Source organism: Trachinotus anak, unplaced genomic scaffold, assembly GCF_046630095.1.
Source record: "Trachinotus anak isolate AG129_WGS33_773 ecotype Australia unplaced genomic scaffold, CSIRO_AGI_Tana_v1 ptg000012l, whole genome shotgun sequence".
NCBI classification, from domain to species: domain Eukaryota; kingdom Metazoa; phylum Chordata; class Actinopteri; order Carangiformes; family Carangidae; genus Trachinotus; species Trachinotus anak.
The window spans coordinates 14,667,892-14,690,465 of NW_027273863.1; the positions used below are offsets into that span (position 1 = coordinate 14,667,892).

General features: G+C 42.6%; 1 protein-coding gene across 7 annotated transcripts in view; it reads right to left on the reverse strand.

Moving 5' to 3' along the window:
• Positions 1-4,283: 4,283 nt before the first annotated feature.
• znf521 (zinc finger protein 521) overlaps positions 4,284-22,574 on the reverse strand; it is a 90,503-nt gene continuing 72,212 nt past the window's right edge. For all 7 annotated transcript variants that reach the window (XM_071490838.1, XM_071490837.1, XM_071490840.1 and 4 more), the window contains 2 exons: positions 16,567-16,682; positions 4,284-5,752 (listed from right to left, as the gene is read on the reverse strand). In XM_071490838.1, coding sequence (XP_071346939.1) covers positions 5,723-5,752; positions 16,567-16,682 — 146 coding nt within the window. In that variant the 3' untranslated portion in view covers positions 4,284-5,722. The remainder of the gene's footprint in view (positions 5,753-16,566; positions 16,683-22,574) is intronic.

Genomic DNA, 22,574 nt, shown 5'->3' on the forward strand with positions numbered 1-22,574 from the left:
TAAGAAGACATTGATGATTTTTATATGATGAAGTCAAATATAGATAAAAGGTTTCACCAGGACTAGAATGTAGCCTTTTTCCTGGCACAGTATCATAGCTGCGCTGTAACAATAGTCTGTTCTAATGACATTCCCCTAGTAACTTCTTGCCTCTACAAATCTCCAGGGGAAAGTGCTACAAAAAGTGATAATTACATGAAATATACATAGAGAATAAAGGGAGCATGTTTACATAACCAGGCCCATAAATATCTGACTGAGAAGACATTGTTCTCCGACTCCTTTTAAGCTGATCTCCCAGGGATGCCATTTTAATGACATGATGGTTTAAAGAGATGCTGCTCCATCTCGTTCCATATTTAATTAACTTTTGCTTTTCTGACGCAGAGGAAAAACAGAATAAAGAAAGCGTGATAGAGACAAACACAAACGATAGCGAGGAGACAATAACAAATAGCTGGGAGAACAGGGAGGGAGGCAGGGGGAACATGAGCAGAGACCTTGTCATGCTTTTGTGAGCTGTTTACAATACAAGCGATGCAATGGGAGAGGAGGGGTGGTGGAAGAGCGAGACTGAGGAAGACTGACATGGGTGAGAGAGTGATGAGAGTGAAGGATATGAAAGACAGCAAGAGTGACCGGCAAGCCCCATATTAAAAAAAAAAAAAAAAAAAAGAATGGGATGAAATTAAGAAAAAGGAAAAGAGGAAAACAGGGGAGAGAATACAAGGAGGATGGGGCCCTTGTTCTCCCATGGGGCTCCATTATGGAGCATTTTTTAGTTCATCACCACCGAGCAAACAAGAGGAAGTAAATGTGAAGCTGACAGCATGAAGCAACATGTTCAAGTGATTTTCTAGATTCCCCAAAATAAATAAAATAAACATTAACAAAAATACTTTTTTGTATTCTACTTTGGTCTCCTTCTCCACATTTTTTTTTTTTTGTATTTATTTAATGTGTTCAATAAATAAACACATGACAGACAGCACTAACATAAAACACTCATTTCTGCTCATTTTAAAATGTAACTAAATAGATTTAAAACTCTAAATAGTGCATAAATCTATCTTGACATTTCCGCTCATGTGGTCACGCACACCCAAAGCACTGAAGCATTTGAACTGCTTACAATAAACTCAAATCATTTAACCAATGAATTCATGCTCTGGCACTTAGAAACGAGGGACTGAGTCCAGAATTCGGAGTGCCGTCCTCTCTCTCAGGCAGTGTGTTTTCCATTTTTCTGTCAGCTGTATACAGTGTATGCTGCATTATTGATACTTTCTTTCCCTTCTTCTCTCCTCTTGTTAGACTCTTCCCTTGTCCTCATCTCATCACAACAGCCACTCTGGCTGTGGAGCCTGGAGAGTTGCAGTGAATTTGACCCCACCTGGTCTATATTTTATTGCTTGGTGTTTAATACATTTTTGAAAATCCTCCCCCATCCCATCCAAAAAAAAAAAAAAAGATATAGTGCCTTGTCTATTTCAAGTGTCTGTCTTGGTGAAGCAGAGGGAGATGACTGGAGGGGGATACTCACCTTCAGCTCTCCCAGTTCAGGAGACAGGGGGGATCATTAGGAGGGGCTATAGAAGAGGGAAGAGTGTGAATGTTTGTTTGTCTATATATGTGTTAGCTCGGTGATAGACTGGCGACTCGTCCAGGGTGTACCCTGCTTCTTGCCCAGTGTGTGCTGGGAGAGGCTCCAGTCCCCAGTGACCCTGAAAAGGATGAATGGTTTTTAAAATGGATGGAGAGATGAAAGATGCATCTTCCCAACACAAATCAACTCTGAATAAATATTTCATTTTAAAATCTACTTTTATTTACATGTTCTGGTTTTGTACTCGTGCAGTCTGAAATGCAGGATGATGAGAGTGATGTTCACATCTCCAGGCCCTCTTTCCTAATTATTACCTGATAACTGTCTTTGCTATCCATACATTTTCAGAAAATATGTCTTTAAAGTAACTTTACTCTGAGCAGGACGATGCATAGCTTTCAGAGCTGTCTTTTTACTGTTACTATTATTACTACAATCACATTTCAAAGATAGAAACAGCGTGTACACAAAATTACACAGGGAATACACAAAAGACAATAGCAAAGGCCCCTGTGCTCGACCCATAAACACTGTCGCAGGGCTACATACTTAGGTGGAGGCGTCCATTTTGCTGACACAGTTTTGAAGTGAAAAGATGGCTCTCTGGATGTGGAGTGCCGGTGTGAGAGATTGGGTTACCCCAGACACTCCCAGCGGATCTCCCGGCCAAATGGATCTGGATCTCATGCTTGGGCGCACATATTGAATGCCATAAGAGGTCTCTGAGGTCTCCTTCAGTGGGAGGAATGCACAGCCTAACAATGTGGAGTTTTCACCAAACTAAATTTTGCACCAAAGAAGAGCGACAGCAAGGACACTGGAACACAAGGGACGAACAGTGAATGCATACTTATATAAATTTTCATCCTCCTTGAGAGCAACATGCTGCACGGGTTCTGAAGGATCTCATAATTCTTTAATCAAGTCTTAACATGAGGCTGCCATTTTTCCTCTAGAGGATTATGGGAATTATAGTCTGTCAGATAGAAAAAACAAAATGTCATTTCACACACAACCTGGACAAGAACAATAGCATTTCAGCTACTCCCAACATCTGGCCCAGCTGCCCATTTTCACTAAGGACTGGCCAGGCTCTTAGCAGCACTGAGTGCCAATTGCATTGAGGTTACGTTCAGGCGACGACACTGATGGGGATCAGCCAGGCTGAGTTATCTCTGAACAAGCCATCCATTCTGCTGCTTTCTGATGGAAGAATACTTGGGGGCTGTGTAATTATATTGCTTTAAATGAACCCCTGAGAATGCCTCTGCCAAAGTGCCCACAAAGTCTCACACTTGGGCGAGTGTCAGAAACACAACACTTGTGTATGCACTCATGTGTGTAGCCATGTGTGTGTGTGTGTGTGTGTGTGTGTGTGTGTATGTGTGTGTGTGTGTTTGTGTGTGTGGGTGTGTGTGTTTTGCTGCTTAGGCTGGCTTTAAAAAGGGAGGCCGCAGTGGTTCTGATACGCCTCACAAGTGAATTTAATTAAATCATAAATATGAGCTGGAGGCCGCCACCCAATTTAATGTAATGGATGATGTGGGCCAGTCCATCTCTGGCAAACCAAAGTTCTGGACCCGTTCAAATGCCCTTGAAGCTTATTAAAAGTGGCTGGCACGGGGAGATGCTAGCAAAGTTGTTTAATGGATGCCCAGCTTGCATTCAGTGTGACAGTTAATGTTGGGCTGTACCATCTCTGATGTGGACGAGGGGTTGCGTCTTCATTGTGGAAGTCTGTCATTGCATGAGGCCCTGCCCATTCCTCATCTGATCCTCGTTATGGTAATGTAATAAAAGCTAATAGATGACAGACAACATGCACATTTGATGTTACGCTTGAAATGAGAAAATTCAATAAGACAAGCTTCACGAAACCCCATTACACTGCTTTATAAAACACTGTATGTGATCATTCCTTGTGACAAATGAGCTTTAATATTATCATCCAGAGGGATCACATCTATGGTTTTATGTATGATTTTCCCAGAATGGATCAAAACAGTATATGTAGGAATATCACTGTGCTTCTCTTATTATTCTTACTTATGTTAAAATAGGCATACAATGTATGGTAAAGCATGCAGTATTTCCTATATACAGTTTATAATGAAACACAGTATCTGCTTTGTATTTCAAATGAAGCATTAGTTTAAAGTGATTTGTTTCTCACAGTATAACCTAGTTACAGTGCTATGAGCTGCAGCGCTGAGCGCTTTTCAAAACAAAACTGAAAGCTTCAACAAATGTTATGCTGCTCGTGTGTCACCATTGATGAATCATTTGCTGGGACAGACAGATGTTGTTGCATGGATTTTGTCCCATTCGGCAAAGGCAGAAGAATCTTTTCCTCGGTCTCCCGGAGTGCTGGAGGCTCCCTAAATAGACCTAGCGCAAGGGTGTGTAGAATGGGACCGCACAGGGTGATGGGTAATGGAGTCATTAATAACACAGACCTCCCTTAAGATGCTCAGATGTTCGTTAGTGAGAGCCATGAGGGAGTGAGGAAAAATAGGATGCAATTTGATACAATGAAAAAAAAGTGGTGTAAGCTTTTGATGATGATTGCGTTTATGTTGTCATAGGTCTTGTCTGATGGGTTAATTGTATACACACACACACATTAACACACAGATACACGCACCCCTTCTAGATACATAATGAAGGCACATCGAAGCCATTTCCTCATACAGTTTTTAATATTTCCATCACATGTGCAACACAAAAAAAACGAGGTCTGCCAAATACAGAACTCCATATTTGTACAATACATTTTAATAACATTGGAGATAACTGTCCTTTAGCTGCAGGAGATGGTGATTTCCTGTAAACTGTGTACGAACAATTCTCAATCAAAATGTCAAAACATTAAAGTTTCATACAAAAGTGCATCTCAGGTTCAATGAATGCAAAACATTTACATAACAGAATGATTTAAAGTTTTGTATGATGCCACAGTGGCTTCCAGCTTGAGCAGAGAGCAATGGGATACTGCAGAGAAACAAGAAGAGTACTCGGGCACTCTCCAGGAGAGCCAGGGAGTTTTGTAACTTCGGTATATCCCCGAGACAGACTGAAATTGCATTCAATCTTCATGACCCCAAATTCCAAATGGGTTTACTCCCCCATTGAAAAAAAAATATGTAGAGAAAACAAACAAAACAAAACAAAACAAAACAAAAAAAATTCCAGTAATCTCCAGGCTTCAAAGAGCAGTAAACATTAACAACAGAAATGTACAGGTTGAGTCAGTGGGCCGGAGATTTCCCCATGCTCTGAGAGCCACATGGGAGCTTCTGTTCATGAGCCAACCAGAGGAACTAGCCTTTTCCAAATCTGTGTCACTGCGTTTGCATATATCAGCATCCTGTCCTGTTTTTCTGTTCTCTGAGTTGTTTTTTCTTTTTTTTTTTTTTCCCCTTTTCATCTGAACCCCAGCGTAGGCAGTGCAGATTAGTCGCACCGCTGTTCTCAGCTGGTCCTCTGGTAGCCATGTTACGATAGACACACAGACAAGATCTCAGCCTATGCTGGTGAATCAAGCTTTTCCACCCCATAATGATTGACCATGTCAGGATACAGAGTGACATACTGCGCAGTAGGAGTGGCACTGATGAAAAGAGTCCTCCTGACAACACTTGCCGGTTCCTACAGTTTCCTACACTCTCAGTGGCACCCTGTTTCTCCTTTACACAACTGGTTGAGTCCCATCTGGTCTGATTGACAATGTCATTGATCTTTTTTTTTCCTTCTTCTCTTTTTTGGACAAACATTTTCAACTGTACATTGGCAAATACTGTATAAGATTGCAATATAGCTGTAGTTAAGCAACACATGAAGAATTCTATGTACAAACAAGTTGGCTTTTTCTTTATTTTTGAAATAATGGTCAGTAAAGAACGGAGAGGGTTCTTTTATGTTCTTTCCCCCTCTTTCTTTTATTTTTCTTTGCTTTTCTTTTTTCTTGCTGTGGCGTGGATCCTTGTGGTGTGACTGAATTGAAAGTTCAGTGCAAGACAGTCAGTGGAAAACTGCACTGACGGTAATTGGTGGTCAGACATTATTCTCTGCGTCATGTGGTCCTTGGTCTCGGCCACGGAGCTGATCTTTGCCATGTTAGCTGCTGTGCTGAGTCAACGTGTGGTTCTGCAAGGACACAAAAAGAAACACGGGAAACATTATGATCACATGCAATTTTCGCCATCACTTCCTGCCTTTCATTAAACAGACATCATACATCATCTGTATCAAGGCCACTAATGTTGCACCTTACAATTTATTTACAAAGCTAGGTTTGACACGCACCGTCTTTTGATTATCTTGACATTTGAACATCATCATTATTAGGCTTTCATTATCCAGATCTAATTAACTTGCACAGGAGTCAAACCTGTCTGTGGATCAATAGCAGTTGGCTTTGGGATTATGAACTGTTAAGTCCTGGTCAAACACAAAGGCACAAGACCTGACTGATAGATAACATCCTACTCCTCAGAAATCATGCCTCCCGATCAAAGGCTGTGTCCATGGAAACAAATCCATAACAAGGCACTGACACACCTGATGGAATATCTTCCTTGGAGTCTTGTTTATCCAGAACCTACATGTATTAAACGTGCTGCAAATATACAGTGCAGGAAAAAAAGTTGAGAAACAGCGGTGAGGCTTTTTTACATTCTGATCCTCCACACTTGTGTATATATGTAACGGTGCAAAATTCACTATGATGGGATAACAAGCTGACAGCATCATTCTGTTTTGCTGTATCTCCCAAATTTATGCAGGCACACACACAGACCATTGAGAGTGGTTGTAGTGGGGCAGCTGTGCCAGGTTCTTTAAAGGGAGTGTGGACCAGGGGGTGTGTAACTGGTGTCCCTGGTGGGCTGAATCCAGGTCATCTTTTGAAGTGACTGCTAATCCCTTTAATGCAAACTACATGCCCCACTTGCTGCGCTCTGTTTAAAACACGGCCTTGGACTCTCTAAACTGGCATGGACTAGACACACCTGTCACAGAGTCATCAGCACGCATGCATGCACAAATACACACACACCTCAGTGCACACATACATTTTGTCCTGCACATAGGTACAAAGTTAAGTAGACGAGCATGTGAAACGACATTTTTACTGCTTTACTAGTTTTTGAAATATAACTGAGAGACAGCAACAATCTAAAATGATTACTGCAACCTCAGTGAGAAGGTTCAGCAAAGCAGTCACCTTCAGTCCTGTTGGTGCAGAGTCCCTCGGGCAGTGCTAGGAGATGACTATTAGCCCCCCCTTGCATTCATTCCTTCCCTCTTTACCCCTTCAGCTGCTTCCATATAAAGCATTTAAACACCTCGACAGCTTTCCTTTCAGCTAGGGCGATTACTTCCCGACAGGTGGGGTAATAAGCTGTTTGACGGGGAGCAGGAGTGTGACCCCTGTAAGGGTTAGCGAGGCTCGCCTGGGCCCTGCTCTCCCTTTTTTAAAGAGGTGGCCCCGGACAGCTCCTCTGCCTTCCTCTCTCCTCTCTTGCTGAAATAAAGCTCCTTTAAGTGAGTCTGGGAGGAGACTCCCCACGGGACGCTCTTTCTCTCTCTCTCTCTCCCCACCTCACCTCCTCCCCCCACCTCACACTCCACCAACCCCCTACCCCCCGGTGAAGACATCCTTGGCGTTGCAGAGAAGGGACAGGAGCACGGCAACCTTATTAATGAATGCGGCCCATTACCCGTCAGCCTGGCTCCTCGGCGACTCCCAGAAGCCCCTGCAGTACGTGACTTCAAATGGCAGGATATTGACACGGGGAGAGCAAAGCGGCTAGGACTGAGTGTGTGTGCCCGTGTGTGTTTGTGTGCCTGTGTGTATGTGGAAGAGAGAGAAACAGAGAGAAAAAATTTGTGCTCAACTGAGTGTGCATGCCTTTGTGTGAGTGTGCCAGTGCATCTAGGTGTGTGTGTGTGTGTGTGTGTGTGTGTGTCTGTGGACCCCAAAGGAACGTAGCTCCTTGGATATAATGTAGGGCTCGTAACAGCTATTAGAGGGGAAAATAACCCCTCTGGGGAATGGCTCCCCCCCTCTGCATGTCCCAGCTCTGTCTGACACACACTGCATTCTACCTTTTCCTTAAACATGCCAGGAGTTTTCTCACTGAGGGCTTTCTCAAGGACGGTGTTAAACGACTTCAGTGGCTGTGGCAGCCATGCAGACTAAAGGGAAATAGAGGAAAAGAGGGGGAAAAAATGTTGAAAGAAAATGAAACTGATACCTTTATCTCTGTGGATACTGAACTCCGCAGAGTAGTTATAAACTGTTCTGTGTATGAGTACAGAGGGTAGAAGGGAGGGAGAGGGGAGGCAGGGTGCAAATGCACTTTCCAATCTTCATCCTTGTCAAGTTCTTCAGGTACCTCTGCACCCACACTGGATAAGTTTAATACCTACTACGCACCCGCAAATGTCAAATTAGATGTGAAACACACAATTCACACCTTGCGCACAAAATTGTCCAAAATGTCCAGCGCTCCATCTAGGAGGATGTCACTAATGGTGTCACACCAGAATCACTGCAATTTAGGATTAGATGCCCTCCATTAAGCCTTTTAGCTCTCATCCTAACTCCCTCCTTCAATGCCATCCTATTCCCCCAGAAACTCTGCCATTCCCCTTATCATCCATTTCCTTCCCTTCTATCCAACCCTTAATCTCCTCCTCGATCCTTTCAACCACCTGCTGGCCACACAGGCCTGCTGCAGGGCCCAGTTAGCAGCAGTATTCAGGTAAACCATAGCAGTCAATTCTCCACTAAATTAAATTTTGCTCTGATCAATAATGTGCACCCGCTTCTCCCTTATGAAGACTGGCTGCATTGGCTCGGAGCGAGCCTCTTCCTCCTCTCCTGTTCTCTCACCGGCTCTGTGCCACCATTAAACCACCACTTTCATCTGATTACATCACCCCACTGCAACGCCCTCAGGGGTAGTGGAAGAGGAGGGAGAACACCCGGCAGGGGTCTTGTGTACCCATGCAAACAGGTGCAATATGTCTTAGGAATTTAACGCTGCTGCAGACAGGGAGAGGGTGAGAAAAAAATGGGGAACGATTGGGGAAGAGCAGAGAGTGGGAAAGTGCAAGTAGGCTGGGGAGTTGATTTATTAACTAATCATTCTTTATGTTGTTCCCCATTGCTCTGGTCTCCATCGATAGCACCCGGTCTCCAGTGAGGCAACAGAGGTGCATCTCTTACATCAGCTCTACAGAGGAAGACTGGTGGACTAGCGGACTCACTCGCTCTTTCATCTGATCTCGCAGTATTAAAGACAATCTTCACATTGTCCAACATCACAGAGAGAGGATGTAAAGCTTAATCTCAACGCTAAATATGTTTGATTAGCGTATTGTTAATACCTGCAGAGCACATGCTAAGTACATTGTGTCTGCACCTCAGTGCACCCTATGTTATCTAGTATGTAATATTAAACCCAGACTTTATTGAGTGGTGAGAGAGCTGAGTGAGCAAGAACAGCTTTTTAAGCCATGGCCTTAAACTGTGAAACTGTGCATTTTAAACCAGTAAACTGACCAGAGTCTGTCGCATAATGTAGCTCCAAGTTCCATGTGCCGTATCTTTGAATTATGACAATCTATTGCAGATTATGTATTATGTTTACTGCATAAGAATGTTGCCAAATTAATATTAGTGTATCAACTGACACATGGTAATAGGATAAATAAACGCACAAATGTTTACAAAGCTACCAATGCTGTTAGAAATGCTGTAATTACATGTTAATTACATACAAGCTCTTTTTATGTCAGGTCTAACGCAAAAAAAACAACAAAAAAAAAACAAACAAAACAAAAACAAACATTAAATAAAAACCAGCAATAGCACAAAAAGTGTAATTTCACTAATAAACATACACGCTGCATCATAAAACTGCCTTAATCCTTAAGTGTAAAAATAGCCAGAAATAAGACAGGAAGAAACCATTGAGCCGAGCTGATTATTACACAGTTATTTACAATGCCTCATTTTTGTGAATTTAAACACGTAGACCACTTGAAATAAAACAGTCCTTGAGTGCGAGCATAGCCATAATAGCATGTAAAATAGCAATAATACTGCAAATGTCCCAGTTAAGGACAGTTTTGGGTATTTGCTGTGAATGTAATTGTAAATTTTCCTGCACTGAGAAAGGAAGCTCTAACAAAAGGAAAACTTATAACGAAATGTCAAATATAATAGTTATGTCTGTTGACATGCCAGTCGGTAATGCATGAGTGAGTCAAGTGAGTGTTACTTACAGTAAAGATTACTCATTAGTGAAACAATTTAATTAGAAGAGTTAAGCACATTCATTTTAACCCCTGCAGCTAAAAGTGTCTTATTTAGTTTATCGATTATCAAAATTTGAAAGAACTGTTAAAATTGTAAACATCCCCCTCTCAGCTCTGATTAAAGGTCTTATCATTCAGTCCCAAGTTTCGCTCTTACCCTGCGCAGCTGAAATACAGTAAGTCTGCATAGCTGCATCTGGAGCGTGGGGAGTGTGCACAAAACCACTGAGACCTGTGCGTACCCGTAGTCATCACTCAGGAATTTAATTAACGCACCACAGAACGTCACCTAATGATACTAAAACAAAGAACCTGTGGTCTTTCTTCGAGGGCTCCAAACTGTAGGGTGACTTTAAGTAAGGAAATCTTAAAGCTCATTTATGTTTGTGTAATGACTGAAAGATGAACAGTGGACTTCAATCAGTAATGACCCCACTGCAACTTGGGTTATTCTGTGAAAATCCTGCCGACATGTAAAGTGTTTTCTTATCGTTCGAAACTGCTGCAGAGAAAGACAAGAGTGCTTCATTCTGCCTTGATTTTTAATGGTGTGTTGAACTCGGTCCAGTATTGACTCAATCCTCCCTTTGTGCATTCCCTACTGTTGACCAGTCCACTGAGGGAGTAATCCTTTCCTGCTTTGACCTCAGGCCAGGCTTACTGCTGGCTAGTTTAGCCAATGAAGAACACAATCAAATAAATAAATAATACAGCAGTTGGCATTCTCCACAGTCATCACTTATCAGGCCGTAGGGAGGGTTGACCCCAAACACTGTTGTGCCACAACCGGCCCTGTCTCCTTGGTAACAGACTGTCTTGTTTGAAGTGAGGTGCCCGGGGAGTCATGGTCATACAGTAACAGCACTGGGCAATGGTGGAGTTGACAACAGCAATAGATTTCGATGTCTTCCATGTGTGTCATTTTATGTCAGCTCGTATTCACTCTCAGTGCTTGTAAAAATATATAATAAATCCATAATGCTTGAAATGCTTTGATTAGATGTCTAACTACCCCGACCAAGTACTTCTGAGGTGTAACCGGAGATGACGGACCACCCTTTTTGTGGGCTAGTGTTTTGTAGCTCCAAATGATACTCATTACCTTGTCTAAGTAGACAAGTGAATGGTACTAGAAACACACTATGCAGTGATCCTGCTGTTTGACTGAGGTAGCAAAACAACTGCACAACTGCTGTGTTATTATGGGGCCTCATTAAGTGAGGAGAGAGTGGGAGACGGGGGGGGGGGGGGGGGGGGGGGGGCAATAGAGAGAGGGCCAGCGAGAGGGAGAGAAAAGAAAGGAAGAAAAAAAAACACAAGAGAGCGATACAAACTGTATTCTGAGGTGATAGCAACACACAGATGCCTTTCCAGCCAAAATGAAGACTATGACTAAAGAACCCAATTAAGGGCTTTCTTTGGGGAGCCATCTTGGGAGGGGGATGGGTCTTCCTGGGACATGAGCCCTGGGCTACATCCTCTAATTAGACAGAGCGAGGGGGGAGGATCTCTGCCTGTCACTGGGAGGGAGATGGGGTCCATGGGGTTCCACATGTCAGTCCCAGAAACAAAACACAATTACTCTCACATTTAACCACTTCAGTCAGGGACAGACCTTGACTAGGGATGTTACAGAGCAACCCCCCCTCCCCCTTGTGTGCCACTTCACAAATACGGATAGTTTTGAGGACTAAATTTTCTCCTGCGTTTCCACGCATCTATGAGAAAGCCAGAGCTGATCTGCACTCTCATTTTTTCCCACTGAAATGGAGGAGCGATTCAGAAAATTAGCTTTTAATTGTCCCTCAATCGGTATCATTCAACAGCCTTTTCCAAAACTGAAGAGTTAAATTACTTTGGTGTCGCGATGTGTGAATATAAAATTCGAGGGGGAATAATTGTTCTAATGTTGTTTATTTTGGCCTCTGCTGCATTTTGTTAACATCAACAGCATAAGAGACACTTGAAAATCAAATCACTACAGGCAGTAAATTAAACCTGTAGTGAATTTCCTGAGAAGCGCTTAAAAATGGTATTCATCAAAGTTGCTGAAAAAGTCAACTAAGAAAAGTAAAGGAGACATGTTTGAGGGAGAGATCCAGTGATGGATTCTAGCACTGTACACCAAGCGTCTCCTCTTTGTTTGGATTTAACTTTCCCCAGTGGTGAAACAGAGGAAAAAGAAAAAAAGAACAGCTCAAAGGCTTCTGGGAGTTTTTGTCATGTCTCCCTCCAGACAATGTGTTTGCATGCACATATCAGACCCTGGGAGAGACAGAGACAAAGACAAATACATACAGCACGCACACAGATGTATACACACTAACACATTTTCACACACACACACACACACACACACACACACACCAAACGCACACTGAGAGAGAGAATATCCTCCCAGGATCATTAGGTCTGTCATGCTGTCTAATTCTGATCCACCTACAAAACTAGAACACTACTATTGTGATACATCACTAGTCATCTAAGGGTGTTTATGTCCCCATTTACAGTGCGAAGCAGTGTGTGTACAGTGCTGCACATAATTATAAATAAGCTTAAATATTAATGATGTTGCCTCACAAGCAGCTGTTTTCCTTTTTTCTTTCTAATTCACTGTTCTTTTATTTTGTAGTGGAACTTTTTGAAATGGTGACAGAAATCTGAGCACCTGGGGTGATGAAGAAAAAAAAACAAGTTGTCATATAAAAGGAAATAAATATATATACAACTTTCAAAAGCATGAAGAGCTGTCATACTTGGCAGATCAAGATATTCAGAAGAAATGGGGTGTTTGAGAGCCACTTAGGGACAAACACATGAAGCTTTGCTTTTGTACGACACATTTGGGACACAGGGCAGCTGGGGCGTTTTTTGGGGGCATATTTTAAAATTCATGAAAAAGAAAAAGAAAAAAAAAAAAGGAAAAAAAAAAGAAAAACTTTTGGGGAATTAAGTCTTTATATCGAAGATATATAATAGAATGAACTTTAGCAATTAAATTCATTATAATAACGTCATTAAATGCATTACACTGATTTCTGTGGATACGTTTAACCCATTTCATGCACTTGTTTCCTCTGTTGCTCTCTCTCCCTCCCTCTTTCCTCTCAGACTGTCCATTTCTCGCTCTCCTCTGTCTTGGACCGACGTTATGACATGCATAGCTGTTTACACTGACCTGGTGACCGTGAAGCCTATAAATATGCTTAATTAAAACAGTGGAATTGGTCACAGCTTGGCAATAATGGCTATCACACGGGGAGAGGAGAATCTCATTTGTGTGGGGAAGTAGAACATGATGCAGATGTGCTCTTGTCACTTTCAGCACTCATTAAGGCCAGGGAGCTTTGGATTGTCTTTGAAGGAATCCTTTTAAAAGACACTCCAATTAAGGTACATGTCCTGCGGGCGTCTGAGGAGAGGGAGAAGTCATACAGTACCCCAGTCCTTCCACTCCTCCGTCGATCACGGCACGACTTAACACATGACTTACAATCTCATGTCACTTCCTAGGAATGATAATGAAATTGGAGGATAAAGGGAATAAAAGACAGCCCAGCTTAAAAGGAACAAGGGAATCTCACACAGAAAAATGTCATCTTCGCTGTTGTGTAACTTCAATCTCATTGTCTTGTCTTTGGAGGAATTAGGATCGTTGGGAGAGAAGCCTCCTATTGCAGCTCTCCAGTACACCGCGCTGCTAGAGGAGCCGAAGTTGTGCGTTTCCTCACAAATGAACTGTGCTCAGAGAAATGTCAGATTTAAGCTGTGGCTAATACTGTGCATCCATCAGTTAATGAATCTGGTTAATTAATCCAGCCTAGCAGCATTGTCAGTGGCTCGGTTCCTTCTGCAATGTGAAGAGTTACTGTATCTGAAGAGGGAAGAGGAAGTTTATTATCAAGTTTCACATTGTGATGTGGCCTTTGCAAGAAGCCAGGGACATTTTTCCTCTCATAAGGGGACAGCTGCCTTTAAAATGAGAGGACAGTGGGTTTATTTGGGTGAGAATAAAGTATATAGTGAAGCTTTGCCTCGTAGTTGCTCAAGGGGTGGGCAGCAGTTGAGGGTCAGAGAGAGCACTGCAGAGCCAGCCCACTTGCCCTCCCCATCAGCACCTCATGAAATATCTAGACTTTGCTCCATATTTTAATGGGGTGAGGGAGAGGGATGCGCAGGGTGGAGGCTGTATGACTGTGTGTGTGTGTGTGTGTGTGATGGTGGAGGGGAGTCCTCTGGAGAGTATTGAGGGGAATGGTGGTCTATGCATCTCAGTGTTTTTTTTTTTTTTGTCTGAAAGAGGAAAGAGAGAAATGGAGGGAGACAGAGGGAGAGCAAGAGAGATTATTCTCCTTTGGAATCTGGATTCTGGGGCACACAGGCCCAGGAGTCAGTCAATCTGGCTGGTCTGAGGGGGGCGGCTGGGCGGGGGGTCCTAGGAGGGCTGATTAGACGGATGCTCTCCCATCATCCATCTCGACAGGCTGGCGAAAATTGGCTAGCCCCTCGCAGGGTAGAGTTCACGGGGGGAGGCGGTGGGGGAGGATGTGGAGCGGTGCACTGGATACCTGTCACAGCCTTTGGTCTGTTTCAGGATCTCAGCAGCAAATTAATAAAATATCGTTCCTGCTTCCCTTTACCTGCCGTGGCAGCTCTCCCTCTCGCCGCTCCTTCTCCCAGCTTGCACTGGCCCTTTGACCCCTCCGACTACTGTGAGAGATGAGGAGCCCAGGCAGCCGGCGAGCGGGCCAGAGTGTCAGGGAGAAATAGGGAGAAACTCCAAACTCAAGACCCAGCAAAGAGAGAGAGCTTCCACTTCTCTCGCTGCTGGAAGACAGCTCCACTTCAGACAGACTGACAAACGACTGCCCCGTGTCAGTGAGACATTTTGAAGTGTGATGCATGGGAAATGGCAACTGCAAACAAACAACAACTAAAAACAAGACTCCAACCTGAACTGTTTGTTGAAGACTTTAACTACAGATAGAGCAAAAGGCAAATCTAATATTACTAAGTTCAGGAGTTGCATCCTAAAATAAAGACGGACCTGTGAAAAAACCCAAAACCTAAAATAGCTTTGAGCTGATCACAGTATAAAAAAGTCCTGACATTGTGGATTTTTCTGTGAATGTGAACGTGACATGAAACAGTATACATACTCGTATCTATATGTACTATGAAGTAGTAGGAGAGAGTGTGAGCATTCATTCACATGGGACTGCCTTTAGAGCATGGCACAGGTTGAGCATAATGATCTTCTTATCCCCCAAGCTCGCTCCTGCTCTCCTTTCATAACCCCCTGTTTCACAACAAAGTGCCATAGGTCTTTCATGTTCTGCTCTTGTCTCTTCACACAGAGTGTAAAACAATATAATCATGCATGAAACAACACCTGCGGGAGGTGGAGATCACTTCATTCCCAAAAATGTCAAACAAAAAAAAAAAAAAGTAGGAAAACATCCCCAGGTTATTTGAGATTGTTTACAGGTATCTGCAACAACCCTTGCTATATAGAGAACACTCGTACCAATGAGGGATGAAAATGTGATAAATAGGAGGCCTTGGCATGAATGAAAAGACTCCACGTTGGTAGTCTGGTGGAGTGCGAAGCTTGTTAAATAACCTTCTCTGTGTTGGAGTTGCATGTTGGTGGATCAGGACGTGTTTTATTCATGGTTGCGGTGCTCAAATGACCAGCAGATAATGATCACATTCACCTTCCTCCTGGCAGACACACGCCTCTGTGTTTACAACCTGAATCTCAATATGAAAATCGTTGCCGATCAATAGGCAGCCAAGCCCTGGGTACTTCCTCTGGCTACCTGCTAATACATAGTGCTGCTAATCCAAGTTTCAGATAGCTGTACTTAGAAGACGTGGTCAGGAGCTTTGAGTTCCTCTCCGTGCTTTAGGCAAATTAAGGATAATTTCAGTGATTGGATTGAACACGATGGTTACAGACTACTCATATTTTAATGATGTAGTTTCAAAAGGTAATAGAAAAAGATCTGGATATGAGAAGTGTGCCATGTGTACGGTTGAGAATCCCCCAAACAAAACAGAGCTGCTTGAAAACACCACCACAGTGAAATAATATAATAAGGTCTGTTTCATTTTTTCAGGTTCTCCAAGGACCGCAGAAAAAGATTGCTAGAAAATGGATTATCTCTCTAACATTGCGAGTTCATAAGTCCAACTACTAACTTTGTTGAAGGGCAGATACGGTCTCCCAGAGGACAAAGCTCATATTTAGCCATGAGGCCTCCTCTGTGATTAGGAGGGGAGATGCAGGCATATTGACTCAACCGTGTTTTTGCCTCTGCACTGTATGTAATTACAGCTTCAAAAACGAACATTCCACTAATCCTCTAATTCCAGATATTTTAGTGCTCTGCTGGTCTAATAAGCAAATCAAATCATATCTGCACATCACAAATGAGTTTTGGAAACGGTCTGAAATAATTCCTTCTGAGTCTCTCACCCCAGCCGGGATAGGAGGGGATAGCTGGAGTGAGTGGTGTTTAGTGTTTGTTAAGCTGTCATGTGTGATTAGCGGTTGCAGTTTCTGCTGGTGGCCCCTTATTTTTATTTTTATTAATTTATTTTTTGCTCCACCAACCCCCGAGGCTCACCTGTAACTCTGTCTGGAAGAAGAACTTCTGTGGGCACTGCGAGCAGTCGTAGATCTTATCCTCCTGGCCGTGGGCGGAGAAGATGTGCTGCTGGAGCTTATTGGCCTGGACAAACACTGCTCACATGCAGGGAGAAGGAGACACAGGGATGGAGAATGGAGAAGTGTTAATACAAATTTTTACCAGGTATTGTGTTTCAAAATATGTCACTGTAAGATGCATCTGCTCTTTGCTTCTTATTATTGACTGCAGTAAATTAGAGTTGGGCCTTTTTGCCTGCATTAAGGGAACAAGGGCAACATCAAATTGCATCTGCCTGAATAAAAATTGAAGAAAGACTATGTAAAATGGCAAGGACAATTACTTAATTACAAACAAATCAAATAGAAAAAAAACCAAAACATTGTTATGAAATGTATAATTGAAAAAAGGAGAACAATATAGATGTTCACAGTGAAACTAGAGTGGTCATATTCATGGCACTAGAGCTAGCGAATGCATAATGTTTTGGGAATAATGATGCTCTTTATTTAGCTCTACTGTGGGGACAACAAGCCAGAAAATAAACAACCACAAAAATTTGGCATGGCTTCAAGTGCAAAACATGGCCTCCATTAGTCTACATCGCTAATTATATTGACAATATAAATATTCATGGTGTTGCACTACTTATTCATGCAGACCCAGACTGCATTCACCATCATATAAACACACAGCTCTCTGGCACTTAAAACATATACCATACATTTGTGCTTTAATTAAGCCATAGTCCACGCTTGAAAGCTAAGGGGATGCGATTGTGTGCATCTTGAGTGTGTGTGTCTTGCATGTGTGGGTTTCTGTGTGTGTGTGTGTGTGTGTGTGTGTGTGTGTGCACTCTCCAAGGAGCACTTCAAACATGCCGTTTGTTATCCCAGACCCTTGTGCTTTAAGGATGGCTGTCTAATCTCAAAGGTCTGGATGCTCTGGAAAAGTTAGCATGTGGGGGCTTCATTTGAATTTCTTACAGCTCAAAATAACTTTTCTTCTAATGCGTGCACCGCGGGGCCACAAGGAGAGGGAGGGGAAAAAAAAAAGCACAACCACAAAAGGTGAGGTGTCTGTTGGAGATGGCTTTAGGGTCGCAGCAGCCCCGTGGCGGGGCTCTGCAACATTAACGTGTCCCAATTTGGTCTCACCTGGGAGAGCGGTTATTAATTATTGAGCTGCGTACACTTGAGACGCACTCGGCTTCATTGAATGTCACACTCCTGACCTGGGAAATAAAAGTTTAGATCCAAAGTAGACACACTGTGGTGACGCGTTCAGACTGCTAATGCCTGGGTGACAGCTGTCTCTGGAACATGGCAGCCTGTTAACCAGAAATGAACAAACCCTCCTCTAATGAACAAACAACAACTCCATGGTCCATTTCTGAAACTAATGACCACAGCAATATGAAGACAAACATAATTGCAGATAGATGGCTGCTTTTGCAGTCTGTTACAAAACATTTCAGCTCAAGGTTAAGGCCTCGGCCATCATGTGTATTTGTTATGCTCCAAAAACGGTGACAATTTTCCTTGTGGGGAATGCACGCTCTGAAAGGAAAGAATGCACTGATAAACAATAGCTTTTTTTCTTTAGCTCTGTTTTATCTGCATATACTGTACGGAAGCAGGTCACAGCAGCTGCAGGAAGCCTTCATTATGTCTTTGGCTAGAGGAGAAAAAAGTCAATACAGCAAAAATAAAAATGGATTTGAGACTTGGGGGGCCTTCAAATACTGTACAATAGGGCTAAACGCAACTGAGATGTCACATTAGCTGTTTTTCCCTGTTTACACGTGTATCTGGTCCAGTTCCAGAAAGAGAAACATTTAATCAGCTGTGCATTTATCAAATTATATTCACAGCCGGAGTGCCAGAGTGCCAGAGACTAAAATGCATTAATGGCACCTTCAAGTCTCCTGCAAGACCAATAAATTCTGGCTAGACTAAGGCAAAGATGCAAATGGGATCTCCACAACTTTGCTTTTATCTAATTTATATAGTCCAGTTTTGACATCGTTAAAAGCTAGAGCTAAAGATGATTCCAAAATTCAGTTTGCTGATATAAACTGTGGTAATTGTTTCATTAGTGGTAAGAGTTTAGATGCTTTCTTTGTCTTCATCATCGTTCTTCAAATTAGCATACAACTAGTAATGAAGAGATAAGCTGCGACAAGAAAAATGAGGGACAGTGTATTGGCATTTGACAGCATGAGTCATATATGAAAAATGCTCTTGCAATGCCCATTTAGAGGAGGAAGAGAGACATGTCCTCCTAGAGGGTTAAAATGAGGACATAGAGAAACAGGGAAGAAATAATCCAAAACCACATCCAAACAGGATCAGTGGCTGGCCATTGTGTCTCTCCCTGCTGAGAATGAGAGAGAATAAGGGAGAGAGGGAGAGAGAGAGAGAGAGAGAGAGAGAGAGAGAGAGAGAGAGAGAGAACTTTGTGGAGTTTGTTGGCCATGGAGCCAGAGCGGAGCTGAACAGAGCGCTGAGCCGGGTTGAGCGTCAGGGGTGTCAGGGCTGAGGGGGCTGAGGGGCCAAGGTCTCCTCGCTGTGGGGGATATTAAGCCCTCTGATTAGATCTCAGGGGCCGCCCATGGCAGACGTCTCCTTTACTACAGGCCCCAGCTCATCTTTATTTTGGCAGGGTGGTGCTCTCTGCAGGCTGCACTGCACCAATACTAAGCTGTTTGTGCAGGGAGGAAAAAAAAGTTTATCCTTTTTTCCCCCTTTCTCCTTTTCATTTATTTATTCGTCTAGCCTACATGTGTTCGTTTCTGCTTAATCTAAGAGTTCACAATGCAGAGGCTGATCCAAGGTTTCTGAGGCAACACAAACAAGTCGGCTGTGTAAGTTGATTTGGTGCTATAAGCTGAAAACTACTAATGTTGAGTTAAAGCTAAGCCTCTGTCAGTTTTTTGGATGTAAGCTGTCATAATTCTAACATCACACACAAGCAGAATGTGGGCAGCAACTAAACAAAAAACTAATTAAACTACAGTGTTTGTCAGACTCTTGCAGATTTGAAAGCAGTGCATCCTGTAGTTTTTCAAGTTTGTACTTCATGCTGTGACATAAGTAAAAAAAAAAAAAAAAAACACACACACACACACGCACACATACAAACACGTACGACTTTCATCAGGCACACTTTCTTCTGTTTTGTTTGTCTTAAGCACATATTCCCAATCACAATTTCCACACCAGCCCTCACTCCTGCTCCTAAGGGTGCAGGCAGACACTTCTAGCTGCAGGCTCCCCCACTTCTGAAACCTGTCAAATCTGTCCTGAGAGAGTCAGCCTCTCTCTCATCATCCAGGGGCTTATGGACCTCTCTCCATTTACCCTCCCTCCCCTACACAGTTCTCTTTTCCTCCTCCTCTTCCCCACTTTCATCTCACATCCAAACTTGCCAGTTGCAACCTTCTCAGCTTCCTCCAAGTTTTGTCTCCTTTTCTCCTCTATTTTGTCTCCCCTCATCTGCTGTCGATGACTTACTTCTTCCCCATACTTTCCTCCGGTCTGTTTTGTGGTGTGATTTGTCCTCTCTACGTTCCCTCTGGTACGGATTGAGGATAATCAGGTATGTCAAAGAATGAAAGTCACTTCCTGCCTCCCACTGAGTTTTAGGTCATGGGTGGGCAGATCAGACTAAAACATGATCATGATCTTTTAAACAAAGAGTAACCTTGTTAATTGTATGAACTCAATGACCCAAACACTATCACTGCTGCCACCTGGTTTGATCAAAGTTTTGCTTTTATGATCAGATTCATTATGTTGGTAACTTTTAACTCTGCGAATAAAATTTCTGGAATAGTGCACGCAACAATTCATCAACAGCATGGCACCCCCACCGACTAAACAAAACTGGCTAAACAAGAATTGAGAGACCTCATAAAGAATTAACACGTCCTCATGTAAGAAACAACCCCGTAGGTCGTCTGTACACGCGGCATATAACAACCCAGAGTTATGTTTTGTTAGGCGACCTCTAGCGGTTATAGTAATTATGATGGGAACAAATGAGGAAGCTAGGTGAAGTGGTACATAGTCCGAGTTAGTGGGAGGTTGTTGAGAAAACACAGGACTTTCAAACAGGAGACCGCTGTTGGTTTCCTGTGTGACATTGATGGCTCTTGTTTTTATCTTTTATGCATGAGCGTTCTTAACTGCATGTGTATAATTGTCACAAAGGTCCTCTAACCTTTAGGGAGTTAAATGAACTGTGATCTTTTCCTAAACCTAATGGACTAGTGATTGTTCCTAAACCTAACTAAAGGGTGACCATTCCACGACCTTAACTATGTGTTTGTTATTGTTACGGTGTGTTATTGATCTGGTATGCCAGCCTCTGGTACGCTCCTATGGGTTGTATCAGACGGGAAGGACAAGCGACACACATGGTCATTTAGGTTGGAGGAATTGTTTAGTGAATTACAAGAAGCAGGCTCCGGAAAACACCTTTTTTTTATGGCCAGCAATGGAAAGTAATGTATTTAACACAAACGTTTTACACTGCTTTACACTTCTACGCCTCTACAATTTAAGGACAAATATCATGGTTTTTACTGTGCAAATATTAATTACTTTGCATATTACATAAATACAATGTGATCATCTTATAGAATATGATTCTCTTTTATTGATTTAACTACCACACAATATATATAGTTAAATTAGCACCATTTTGAGCAAGCTACGACATAAAATGCTGTTTACATGTTAATGCATAATAATCCAATAATATACATAATAAATATGTGTATTCAGTATATGGAAAGTGAATCTATGTAATGAGTATTTTTTATATTCTTATCTTATATTTAATTCTGGACAATACTTTTACTTGAATTATGTCTCCCAGAAATCATGTTCATATACTACTAATGTGTTTTGCTAGTTATACTGTGAGGGAGACTGGGGTCAGGTATCCTGAGTTCTGCATGTGGTTAGGGTTACACAAATGATTGTGGTTTTGGTTGTGTTAATAAAATAATCACGTCTTGTCTTGCGCTTTAAGTCAGTGTTGACTCTTTCAATATTTAATAGAGACCACCATCTTTCACTGACCTTAACCAAGTGCTGTGATTGCCTAAACATAACCATAAAAACTTAATTATGCTTTCGTTGCAGATATTGTGGGAAAACTAATGAAGTAGCTACAGCACATTTTTCTGAAGCATTCAGGTTTCACATTATGTAACTTGCCAGATAAGTTAATGAGCATTTTGTTTTTGTGTTGATAAAAACCTCAATTTGTGTAGCTTTACGTTTCCTTGAGAACATATTAGTATCATTTCTGGGAGACTTTGCTGTGTATAAATTTGAATGACAATCTCAGTCTTTTAACTCTCCTGTATAATTATGAAAAAGAAGCCTGCTAACGTTGCATACATTTATTACACAATAGACTGTTATTTTGTTTATGATAGGGTGTTAAACTTGTGTCTTTTCTCTAATTTATGCCAGGCTCAACTTGAAGAAATGTATTCAAGGACAGCTGTCAGCCAATCTCTCAGTTCCTCCTTTTCCTCTGAGTGCTCTGACTTCAGTCTGCCTGTCCCCTGCATCCCCAACAGAGGGAGGCCTTTCAGTCCATCCTAGCCTGCCTTCCCTGCTACCACAGGCCTTCGCCCATCTGTCTGTCTGCTCTGCGACCACTGTCCTGAGGGTGTACTCTGTCTCTCCCTCCTCCCCTCTCCCTCCCAGCATCCCTCTCTCTCATGTGCCGTGATCGATATGGACGCGGAGGGAGAGGGGGGACCTGTCTGTCAAAGCCGGCGGTGGAAAATGAAGGCTCAGATGAAGGAGGCATGCTCTGTATATTAAATGCCCAGACCCCTGTGAGGGGTGGAGGTGGGGGAGAGAGGGGGGCGTTGAGGTGGGGATATATCAATAGGCCTCTGCTAAAAGAGAGATAAGGCCAAAACAGTGATGAGGGAAGTAGAACGGAGTACAGGGAGGGGG